The sequence below is a fragment of the Salarias fasciatus genome, chromosome 14 (genome assembly GCF_902148845.1).
Source record: "Salarias fasciatus chromosome 14, fSalaFa1.1, whole genome shotgun sequence".
NCBI classification, from domain to species: domain Eukaryota; kingdom Metazoa; phylum Chordata; class Actinopteri; order Blenniiformes; family Blenniidae; genus Salarias; species Salarias fasciatus.
This window is the reverse complement of record NC_043758.1, coordinates 12,422,249-12,434,688: the sequence shown is the minus strand read 5'-3', so window position 1 is coordinate 12,434,688 and position 12,440 is coordinate 12,422,249. Positions and strand designations below refer to the sequence as shown.

The window sequence follows — 12,440 nt, the reverse complement described above, 5'->3', positions numbered from 1 at the left end:
ACACAGTCCACACATGGCTCCGCGACCGAGCGACACCTCTCCTCGGGCTCAGCGTTGAACTCCGTCCCGTAAACTTCGGGCTTTTTACCGCGGAGAAGCAGGAACCCTCCCGGAACCGGAGCGGACCGGACCGACCTCCGGGACGGCCGCCGCCCGGCGGTTTGAACTTCTTTACGGACTCCTCACATGCGATGAAAGACATGGATATTTTTAATGGCAACTCCGGTAGGTTTCAGACCTCCGGGGTGTGTGTGAGTGTGTTTGCGAGAGCTGACATCATGCTCTGGCGTGTGATTTGTCATTGCAGAGGAGCCAACACCCATCTCCGGGACCCTGCCCCACTTCGCTCAGCCAAGCCCCTCAGACTTCCGTGAGTTCTGCTTGTTGTTGTTTTATTATCACTTCATGCTTGCTGACACAAACTCATACTTCCTCCTGAAAAAAAGGAAGTAGCCTATGATGAGTTCACAGCCTGCTTCTCCACCTGTCTGAGGTGAAAACTCAACTTTTGGCTTCAGATCGAGCTCACCAAGTCAGAACATCATTGAGGGGTTAATAGTTTTGTCTGATTCAAGCATCTTATTTATGATAGCATGTGACAAAAGGTTTTGTCTGCTACTGTTGCATTCAGATAATGTTTTAATATATTAATAATGACAAAAAGTGTAATAATAGCTTCAGTGAACTGTAATCATTCAAAATAAAAACACTATTCTTCACTATTCAAGTGCAAATCTTAATAGGAATAACAATAGAAATCTAAAAGAAGAAAAGGTGTAACTTTATATACAACATAAATCTAAAATATAACAGCAGCAATAATGGATGCAAACATGTAAAAGTATGTTTTAGTGCAACAGAATGAGTACTTTATAAAGTGTCCATGGTTCCTTATGAGGGTTATAAAGTGGCAATGATTGTCTGACACTAATATGACAATATGTCTGGCACTTGTTGATCAAAGGAAGTAAACAAAAGTCGTTACATAGAGGAACATGTGAAATATATGGACACAGGAAACTTTTTCTGTGGTGGTAACCACATAAATACTCTTGGAGTTCATCTTCTAATCATTAAGCTTAAAAACAAGATGTGTATGTGACACTTCAGGTGTATGTGTCTTTCCTAATGGAAGAGCATTGATTGTACAATATTACAGTGTGGAGATTTGAATGATAAATCAATTTTTCATTCAGACTGGGATCCAACTTGTTTTTCATCAGTGTTTGTTTTTCATTTTCCAGATCTGATTTGTGAAATTATTGCTGAAGATAATCAGCACTTCGGCGCCTCCCTCCCCGGGCCTCCTCTTCCCCCTGCGGACCTCCTCTGCCACGCGCCGCTCACACAAAACCACAGGAGCCTCCGACAGAGTTCCCCGTCCACCTCCAAACCCGTGCTGGTGGCCCGAGGCACCGCCTGTGAGGTGAGGATGCGTTCGGGGTGTGGTGTTTTCACACTGTGGTGCTTCTGCCTCACTGGAGTCATTTGAGTTGTTTTGGTTTTCTCCTCGTCTGGTTTCAATCCCCCTCTTATGACAGTTGGCAGGAAGCGGCGGTGAGTTTGAACGATAGCATGAGAGAGGTCATTTTAGATCAAATAGAAAAATGACCAAGAATCACAGATTTCTGATGACTTTAGAAGCGCCCAATTGTATGGATGACTATTATTACTATTACTAAGGTGTGTGCGTCTGGTTTGAATTAACGATGATGCCGCCACAGAAAAACTACTGATTTGGACTTAATGTGATGCTTTTAAAGGCCTTTAATAAGCCTCATGAAACCTGTTATTATAATTATTATATAACATAAATATACCAAGAATATTTGATGAAAACATTGTAAAATATGCTGCTTCTTTCTTTATCTGACAGATTCAGCCACTGAAGCTTTGATGTATAAACAACAGTTGATGAATTATCAGGAAAAATATGATTAAGCAGGATGAGGTGCTTTGGATTTCAGCAGTTTTCCAACCTAACAGAGAGTCTGTGTCAATGTAAAACTCAACGAAATAGCAAAATTCAGCCTCAGATTACAAAGACTGAAAACAAGAAGCCAGAATGAGATGCAGGCGTGTGACTCGGTGCATCGGCTTGACCCCGTAACGCTGTTGAGAGTGTGTGCAGCTTCCTCACTGTGGGAGAGTCAAACACACACGTGCTGGTAGGCTGAGGTGCGGATGAGCGCTCGTGCAGCGGGCTCCTGTTGTGCAGCCCGGCTGGCTCGGCTCTTACCAGAAAGCACGTGGTTTACAGTCAGCAGGCAGAGGAGGACCGCTGTAATGTGAGAGGCGGGCGTTCGGACAGGTAGAAGAGACGGGCAGCGCTCAACAGGTTCAACCGCTTTGTAATGTAAATCATCTGCACAGGTGCTCTGGCTAAAATTAGAGTGTAAATACAGCTTGTTAAAGAGTTATGAGTGAGAAACCTACTGGAGTCAGACACACCTCCCTGGCATGCTCCTCTGTGGGAGGAGGCTGAGAATAAAGGAGGAGGAAGAGGAAGAGGAGGAGAGGAGCTGTAATTCGACCCGTGCTTTCAGTGTGCTGTCCTCTCTCTGTTTGCGAGCCAATCCCACCGGAGGTCAAAGGCTGCATTTTTCTCTCCGTATCGCTCCCGCAATTGGTGGATCGACATCAGGCCTGCCCATCTTCCTTTTTCCTGCCCGCCGGCTCGCTCTGCCAGGCTTTTGTTTAGTTTTTCAGGGCTTTTGAAGCTCGCAGGTATGCTCAGGCGAACACTCCAGCAGCCCACATAAACGCCTTGACAACAAACATCTGCAGCGCGGCGACATATTAGGAAACATGATCTCATGCTGAGGCATCAGCCAGAGCTCTGCAGCAACAGTCTGATCGGCTTTACAGGCCTCAAGGGAGTCTGCTTCTTCACCTCCTTGTTCCCTGCAGGGTTGAACCTTCACCACTTGTTGAATCAGTAAGTGTTAAACTTCGAGTGTCATGCTTCTTGTTTTCAGTTAGACCATTTCCGGACCCTGACTGGGCAGAAAAAGGGAGTGGAGGAGTGGAGATGAGTTGCGATGTAGACACAGAAAGTAAAAGAAACCCCGAGAGAGAGAGAGGTATTGAGCACATTAACTGTGAGGGGAAATGGAAAAGCTCAGCGGTCTGTGGTGTAACGGAAAAAAAGGATCAGATGTGAGGAGGAGTCAGAAAGCACATGGTCGACTATGAGCAGTGATAGAAAGCACATGTATGGAGGAAGAAAGATGCAGCGAGTCTCATCTGTTGTGTCACCTCAACTCTGCCTGGTGGCTGTCTGCTTCTCTGTCCTGCATTTAAAGTTAGTTTTTACTGTGAGCCGCTGTAGTTTGTGGAGTTTACAGAACGACTGAAGACACTTGAAATGATGAAGCCACTTATAAAACACAAACCGAAACATCTCTATCCGCCCCCGGATTTGCCCCTTTGGTTCTCCTGCTGACCCGGTTTGGTTCCTCCTGTTTGTGGACATTGCTGCCATTGTCAGTAACCTCTGTCAAAATGAGCTTCCTGTATGAGTCTGCGTTTCGGTTCATCTCGGTTCACAGCTGATCTCAGCCACTTTCACTTGTTCAAATAAAGACTTAATACTGCTATTACTACTAATAATAGAATAAATGCAGCAATTGGTGAGTGGAAAGAAGCTCTTTTAGCAGTGAAACTATATGGTAATGAAAGCACTTGATGATTAAAAATACTTGAATCTGAAGAACAGGGAAGTTTAGAACTTTTTTACATGCAGGTAAATGGATTCAGTAGGTGGTTTCCAAACTGGGCCAAAGTAAGCTGCAAATACTGGAATATCATTTTACTGGTAATTAACCAGCTGAACCCGTTAAACAGATCACAGATATGGATTGTCCTTAACTTCACATGCATGTTTTTGGACTGGACCGAGTTCCTGGAGGGAACCTGCACACGTACAGGAGAGAACATGCAAACATCACACAGAAAGGCCACAGCCAGTATTTGAACCGGGAGCTTCCCACTGTGAAGCCAGAGCGCTCACCACTGCACCGCCCATCACGAAATTTCATCTTTGTACAAAAAACCCCCCCCAAAAAACAGAGCAGTTCTTCTGAACATCCACAGACTCACCAATTACAGACACATCTAAAAAAGTAGAATTCAATGAAGACACTTATTTTTGCTTAATTAAATTCAACCAGTAAAATCTCCATAAATACCAAAAGCAGCATGCCAAAGATCGTATGTAAAAATCTTTGAAAATGCTTTTAACCTTTGTGTTTTTCTAAATGGTTTTACTTTATGTGATCATAAAATGATGTACTGATCTTGACCTTTGACAGACGTTTCTTTTAGTAAGATCTAAAAAGATTAATAGACATGAAACCATGACTATGGTGTGTTGTGTTAGGTCATCCAAAAAAGCTGACTGCCTCTGACTGATCTCACAACAAGAAATAGAAAGAAAATAATATAAGATAGAATGAGAAAAGCTAATAAAACTGAGGTCAACGTGTAAATCTCAAAATAGTTGGTTTTTGGTTGAGATGTGTTCAGATTTTCCTTCTGATGAAAGTTTAAATTGAGTTCCTGCTGGGTGAAGCTGTGAAAATCCTCAGCTGTGCTTTAATCCCGAGCTGAGTCATGCAGACTCAAGTGTATTTATCCTGAGGCAGTTTGTGTCTGATGTTTATCTGAAGACACAGTAAACCTGCAGCTCTTCTAAAGACGTACCAACAAAGCCCCAGCTTGTGTCGGGCTTAAGAAAGATGCGCTTTTAGTGGTTTTTTTCCATTTCTAATGAATTACATGGTGTTTCTTCTCTAATAAAAAGTCATATTATTGTGCTTTAATGCTGTTCAGGCTGATTTGCCATCTGGAATTCAAATGTATCTGCTGTGAGATCTGAATTGCATTTTAAAATATAAAAAGAAATATTTGTTTTGAGAAAAATTGATCCTAGGACACTGATAAGAACTAATCTTTCTTTCTACACCTTTTTCATGGTTTTAACTGTTTTCATCTTTCATCTGTAACAGCCAAGCCTCCTGCCTTCATCAGGACCACCTTTCAAAGCTAATATTGGATCAGTCGTGTTGATGAAGTTGTGTTTTCTTCATCACAGCCGAACTTCCCCGGGATGCGGCGGGCGGCGTGCGCCGCGAGGCAGATGGCGTCGGCTCAATCCTCCAGAGGAGCCTCCTCCTCCTCCTCCTCCTCCTGCGCCGGTCCCTCGCTGCGTGGCCGCGGATCTCCCTGTCTGATGTCCTCGAAGCTCCCCGGCTGCGTCCCGTCCGACAGCCTGAGCGACAGCGACGTGCTGGACCGCGTGCTGGAGAAGCCGCGGCTGGTGGTGGTGGAGGAGCCCAAAGACAGGGGCATGAGGTTCCGCTACGAGTGCGAGGGCCGCTCGGCCGGCAGCATCCTGGGAGCCACCAGCACCGACTCCAGCAAGACCCAGCCTGCCATCGAGGTACGACCTCAGGGTCACGTTGGCGACCTTGAATCCCCCCCCACCGCCCCGGGCTGAACTGGGGAGGATGTGGGTTGTTGGTGTAATCTCAGAAAATCCCCTCAAACCCCAGCTCGAGGTGTATCCCCCCCCACCCCCGCTTCTCATTACAAACAAACACACCTACATGCTACTCAGTGTTTCCACACAACCAGGAAGAAGCTGCGTTCCGTTAGTGTGATACATTTCTGAGGAGAAACCCCCTCCATACATGTTTCGCTTTAGGTTCACATTCAGTTTTATTCTAGATTCAGTTTATGGGTTCAGTCGTGGGGGGCTGCTCAAACAGATGAATGCAGTGGATTCAGCAAGATATGAAGTGCAGACTGGGGAGGAAAAGGGCTGCAAATATTATTTAGTTATAGTGATATAGCTTTTGGTTTTTAGAAAATCATTTCAGTGGCTTTAATGCTGAACGTTGAAGACATTAAGGTCTCTGTTTTCAGGAGTTTCAACTTTTCTCTTTTAGTTTTGATGGTAAATATTTTGTAGATTGTTGAATTGACGAACGAAGCCTGAATTTAGACTGTTTGATTGCTTTGATTTGTTTTTTTACTGTACACACACACACAAAACCAGCACTTGCACTACAAGGTTACAGCTCCTGGAATGTTTACTGTATGGGTTCATTTTATGTTTCTTCAACTTTTGCTTTTTAAAATGTCAGATAAACAAGTGTTTTCGCCATGAAAGGAGTAAATGGAGTCTATAAATAATTGAAAGACAAATTGAAATGGTAATATAAGATATAGTGAAGGAATGTGAGTGTGTTCACTGCTGGTAAATGTAGAAAGACCATATCATCTAGGTTAGGGAGGTTCCCTCTCACATCTACGAATGCTGTTTATTTCCTGTAAATGGAGACAAACTTTAACAACCAAATCATTTCTCGTGACATTACTCAGTCCAACATCAGACAGATCCCTGATATTCCTGCTCTCCTCGTCTCTCTCTCTCAGATCCAGGGCTCCATCGAGCACATCAAGAAGGTCACGGTCACCGTCTCCCTGGTGACCAAAGACCTCCCGCACCGGCCGCACCCGCACTGCCTTGTGGGTAAAGACTGTCCGGCTGAATCGGGGATCTGCGTGGTCTCATTCAACCCAAACAGCAGCCGACGTCACAGGTGAACGCCGCGCCCGCCCGGTTTCACAATCGCCCGTCATTTCCCTGCCTGTGAGTTTCAGTTTTATTAAATGCGGCCGTTTCTCGACCCGCAGCTTTGCTAACCTCGGTATTCAGTGTGTGAAGAGGAAAGATCTGGACCTCTCGCTACAGAAGAGGAGAAGCCAAAACATCGACCCCTTTCAGAGTGCGTCCACACAGAAACGCACAGCGGATTCTTCGCCGTCTCCTCGCAGCACAGCTAACGTAGACGTTTATGTCTTCTCGCCCGTCAGCCGGCCACACGAAGGGGATCGAGGACATCGACATGAATGCGGTGCGCCTGTGTTTCCAGTGCGAACTGGAGTGGGACGACGGCAGAAGCGACTCTCTGAGCCCCGTGGTGTCAAAACCCATCTATGACAAGAGTACGAAACACAAACACACACACACACACACACACACACACACTCATGTTTCCTTTGACCACAGTTTCACAGCCACAGATAGAACAACATGGTGTGTTTCCTGTTTCTCATGCTATTTGTTGTTGTTGTTGTTTCTTTTTTAAGAGGCCACGACAACGTCGCAGCTGAAGATCAGCCTCCTGAACCAGTACAGCGGCTCCTGCCATGGGAGGACAGAGGTTTTCATGCTGTGTGACAAAGTGCAGAAAGGTAACCAAACATTTTGGAAAGAAAGAAAGAAAGATACCAAATCGTATGAAGAAAATAGGATTTGGTATGCATATTTCTGCTAAACAGAACTCCTACCACAATAAGGCAGATTTTATATCTAGAAGTATCATTGTAAAAAGCGAATGTTGTATTTACTGATTTGTTTTTGTACTTAAAGGTATGTGTTCTACAAAAAAATCTCAAATCAAAATTTTAGGTATTATCAAATCAAATAAAAAAAAATAGAAATAATAGCAATCAGGTGAGGTTATTTCAATAATATGTCACAGGTGTTGTTTTTTTTAAATGAACATGGCTCTACTTTGTGTTTTTTATCCTCCAGATGACATAGAAATCCTCTTCAGGCACGGCTCATGGAAGGCAAACGGGGAGTTTTCTCAGACGGACGTGCACCGACAGATCGCCATCGTCTTCAAGACGCCGCCGTACCAGGACCAGGACATCTCGGAGGGGGTGGAGGTCAGTGTGGTGCTGCGGCGCATCTCGGACCAGATGGAGAGCGAGCCTGTCAAGTTCACGTACCTGCCGCAGAACATCGGTCAGTGAGCGCTGTTGCCGTCTTCGATTTACCGGTTTTGTAAAAAAACCGAGCTGCGTTACAGCGCTGAGAGGACGCTAACGCGAATGCTTCCCCCGACAGATCCGTATGAGGTGAAGAGGAAGAGGGCTACCATAAAGTCAGACATCAGCTTCAAGGACAAGCCCTGCGTCGTAGGTGAGAATTTTGACTTCCTATTGCCGAGTCATTTTTACTACAGGAGGGATAAAAATATATCTCCTGTTTGTCTTTTTGGAGAAGTGAAGCTTTCACCTTCGAAAGTGTAAAATACAGTTGGAAGATTTATGCTAAAGTTGCTCTCGGTTCACCAACACTTAATCATTTAAGAGGAACTTACAAAACTATCAATTTCACAAAGATACTGTATTTTTTGGTTGCGTTTGTAGTTTACTTACCCTCTGACCTATTCCCATGTTGACTCTCAGGCCATTTTATACTGCTCTGAGTTGATGATTACCTTTATGAGGGCTTGACTTGGTGGTAAATGTGTCACGTGGCGAGTTTCTGTGGAATCGCTGACTCCCACTGACACACACCTCCTGGCAGTGTCAACTGTATCGCAGTCTCGGTGAGATAAGATCGTGGAACTTAATTATTGTTACCAAACAGCAACACAGTGAAGTCCTTGTCGATGCTGATGTGTCTAATAAACGAGCCCATCAGTGTCTGTGTTGACGAACCTTTTATGATGTGGAGTCATGAACGCTGCTGGCTGGTCGTGGCTTCTGTTGGATCAGAAATACCACAAAGTGACGCACATCTGCTAACCCTGACTAGACGCTTAATGCTTGAGAAAATAAAACAAGTCGAACCAGCCTGCCTTGTGCCACAACAGTTCTTTCTTTGGAATCAAAGTTTGACCTTTCTGTAGTTTGGACAGTGATGGACTGTAAAGTTGTTGCTGCTTCATTTCAGAGGAGAGGCTGCAGCCCCCGCTGCCCGCTGCTCCCGCCGTGGAGGAGATGAATTACTGTGAAGCCCAGGACGCAAACGGCGACGACGAGCTGGCGCTCCTCAGGCTGATGGAGTTACCAGAGTTTTGGGACTCGTCTCCGAATCCTGTGAACCCGTCGTCCGTGTTGGCGCCGTTCGGCTTCAACCAGCCACCCGACGCCGGCTCTGCCTTCCCCGCCCCCAATATGAACCTCAACCAGAACTTCAATTCATTCGCGCCGGACTTTTCCCATTACCTTGACGTGGATTTCAACATGCTGCAAAACGCGATTCAGTATCTGCAGGACACCGAAGGACAGCAGCTGGAGGACAGCATGCTGCAGGTGAAGATGGAAGAGGAGCAATGACGGGACCGCTGGCATCGTGTCGGCCAGCCTGCCCTTTCTCACCTCCCTTTGTTTTGTAAACACTTTGTGATGCCTCTGCCGCGCACGGCGCATATGAAGCAGCTAAGAGTCGCCTAGCTGGGGGCCGAGTGTCCACTCAGCATTATCCTTCTAGCACAAATGAAACACTTGTGTCGCCCACCCGCCTCCAAAAAAAATGCTGCCCCTGCATTTTGCATTCAGTGGGTTCACGTTGTCACATAAAAGCTTAAATCATGCTTCAGCTCCAGACCGAAAGTGTCGCACGAGGCCCTTCTTTAACATTCCTAATGGTTTGAGCGTTGTCAGTGGTCAGAAGTCCCAAATGAAGGACCGTCCGGTTTGTCTGTGTGACCCGAGGACAACACTCCTCTGGTTTGTTCTGAATGTCCTGAGTTACGTAAGCCCTCAGGTCAGGTCGGCCGGGCGAGAGGAGAAGCGGTGGAAAAGTCTCATACGCAGCAGTTTCACATCAACTTCTCGGCGTCATGTTTGTTGTTGTTGTTGTTTTTTTTTTTTTTTTTCAAATCACCGGCTGGCTTATTTAATATTTAATCTACTGACATACAATAGAAACCACTCCTCCTATTCACCGCTTTTGTTCGTCAGCTCCTTTTGTGAAGCAGTTTCACTCTCGTGTCGCTTGTTGAATTTTCCGCCCGCGCCCAGTCACATGTTCCGCCGCCACTTCTCCCTGTAGAGTTCAAGTGTAAATATGTCAAAGATAAAAATAAAAACTTACTGTTTGTGTGTGTGTTAAAGTTTTCAGTGTGACTAGTTCCTTTTAAGCGGACAAGAGAAAGAAAAATAAGAGCAACTGAATAAATGCCAGTTTTTTTCTTTGTCCGGTTTCCCCACTCATTCCTGTCTGCATCTGTCATATAGAGAAACAGTGAACCTCCACAATGTAGCGATGACATCTAATTTAGCTTTTAACGTCTTTTTTTAAACACCAGGTTCATCTCAGAATCCCGAATGACGAGTTTGAAAAATCTGACGTTGAGGTTTATTTCCAGCGCCTGAGATGCTTCTTTGAAATTCTCCTGAATGGCTCACAGGCCGAAGAGAAAATCCAAGCCAACACCAAAAAAAGCCCAGTTTCTGCTTCCTTTTTCATGGTGTTCGCTCACTGCTGAGCCACCCAGCCTCTGTGACAATTTGGGAAACTGACAGATTGAGACACCGTGTCAATTCTGCTGTCGTTAGTGAGAAATCGGTTCATCCAGAGTCACTGGCTTTTGGACCAAATTTGACTTTTTTTTACTGTAAACCAGGATCTGAACCATCAACCCCAGGCAGAAGATAGAGCCTGAACTCAATCTACTGAGTTTCCTTTAGTGAACTCTCTGCCCTCACTGATCACCTGTGGAAACAGAGGCGCACGGCGGTGTGTGTGTGTGTGTGTGTGTGTGTGTGTGTGTGTGTGTGTGTGTGTGTGTGTGTGTGTGTGTGTGTGTGTGTGTGTGTGTGTGTGTGTGTGTGTGTGTGTGTGTGTGTGTGTGTGTGTGTGTGTGTGTGTGTGTGTGTCTGGTTGGATGATGAGTCTGGATCCTGTTTGGTTAGTGCAGGTGTTCCATTTTCAACGCTGCGCCCGTCACTGTTGACTTGACCTCAACACGCACCGTTTGCAGGCGGGAAACTCCACGCCGGGCTCCGTTCCAACACCTCCAGCCCGGGCGCTCACAGGGAGTTCTAGAAGTATCTGTTTCTTGGGAAACGGCTCCAGCAGGAACTCCTCAGACCTGTCAGGGCATGTTGTCACCGCCGGCTCGTGGTCAAGGCCCGCGCTGAGGGGAGGGGAGCTGTTTGACCACGGCTCACAGCTGCTTTTTTATTGTGCGGCTGTGTTGAACTTGTTTATAAGAAGGACTGATAAAAGTCCGATTCTCTTTCTCATCCTGCCGATAAACATTTGCCAAGTGTGCTGTAAACTGTGCGTAAGCAGTTTGGTCCTTTGTCAGAAAAACGTCTGTATAAAATCCCAAAGGAGGGAAGCTTTAACTGAAAGTATCATGAGAACAATCACTATAAAGCTGCTTAAATTATATTTAACTCCCAATAAATATATTTTTTTGTTGGGGAACTAAAACATCAGTAAAAATGAACATGTCCGACCGTCATGGTTGTCTTTAACAAATTAACTGCAAAAATAGATCATTAGGAAAGATGTGTTACTGTTTCTCGGAGTCTGATTCAGTCTCACAGTGTATTTGCAGAAGTGTTGGTGGATTTATGGTAAATACTGAGCAGGGATGAGTCATGTTGATGAAAAAAGCAAGTAAATTACAACACAAAGGGAGTCCAGCAGTGGCCTCACTCACTTTTAACTCCGTCATGTAGCTCGATTGTTCTGCTCAGACAAAGACGGTGTTTTCACTGCTGTCACTCCTCCTTTGAGAGAAAATCTATTTAACTCTGAGGGCTTTTTGGCATTTACAGGTGTCCTCTATCAGACTTACAAAAACCGAGCAGAAATATTTTCAAAAATCCATAACTGCTGTCATCCTGACCTCTAACTCTTCCTCCACTCCTGCTTTACCTCATGTCAAATGTTCAATACTGGACTTTTTAAAAGTTTTTCACATTATAAAATATTGTTGGTGCTCATATGGATTAAAAATGAGACGATAAGACAAAAATGGGATACTTAGACAGTTATTCTCCGTGTATTGTCTACAACTGCTGTGTTGCATTCTTATTTTTGTGCTGAAGCTCATGAGCTCACTTATACTGAGATAAGTCGATGACCATTTGAGCTTCCATTTGGGGATTTGGATGTATTTCTCAGTGGACTTTTTCAAGTTCTCCCTGTGTGTGTGTGTGTGTGTGTTTTTCCACAGGACTGTGGGTTCCTCTCACAGTCCGAAAACAGAAGGGCGACTCTAAATGGCCTGCAGGTGTGATTGTCTGTCTGGACTGATCTGGACTGGAGATCTGTCCACCCCCTGCCTTCCCCCACTGAGCTCAGTCTAAGTGGTGTAACCACTTTCTATCTACTTTCTATCTATCTTTATATCTAAGCACAAATTTTCTGTCGTCCTACCGCCTCTGCCCTTCACGTGCTAACTTGATTCTGATTGATTCATGGGAATAAAAAGGTGAGACATCTTCATTTTCAAGCTTAAAGTGAGTAAAGATGAATGTGATCGATGCGCTTCTGTCACTGGACTGTCTTGAAAAGGAAAACCACTAAAACCGTCTCCACAACAGGTAATGGGTAATTCCAGCCAGCAGCTGTGTGTTGAGCGGTGGAGCTCTCTGTTTACACACATCCACAG

General features: G+C 45.1%; 1 protein-coding gene across 2 annotated transcripts; it reads left to right on the top strand.

Moving 5' to 3' along the window:
• Nucleotides 1–10,006, top strand: relb (v-rel avian reticuloendotheliosis viral oncogene homolog B). 2 transcript variants are annotated; one of them, XM_030109443.1, is made up of 11 exons: nucleotides 1–225; nucleotides 308–370; nucleotides 1,245–1,426; nucleotides 5,096–5,443; nucleotides 6,442–6,608; nucleotides 6,703–6,794; nucleotides 6,883–7,014; nucleotides 7,159–7,263; nucleotides 7,607–7,822; nucleotides 7,925–7,999; nucleotides 8,759–10,006. In XM_030109443.1, exons 1-11 carry the CDS (start codon nucleotides 192–194, stop codon nucleotides 9,142–9,144), a joined length of 1,800 nt encoding a protein of 599 aa, XP_029965303.1. In that variant the 5' UTR covers nucleotides 1–191; the 3' UTR covers nucleotides 9,145–10,006. The 2 variants fall into 2 exon arrangements, with proteins under 2 accessions (XP_029965303.1, XP_029965304.1); XM_030109444.1 differs by lacking the exons at nucleotides 1–225; nucleotides 308–370; nucleotides 1,245–1,426 and adding an exon at nucleotides 2,565–2,938.
• Nucleotides 10,007–12,440: the final 2,434 nt, after the last annotated feature.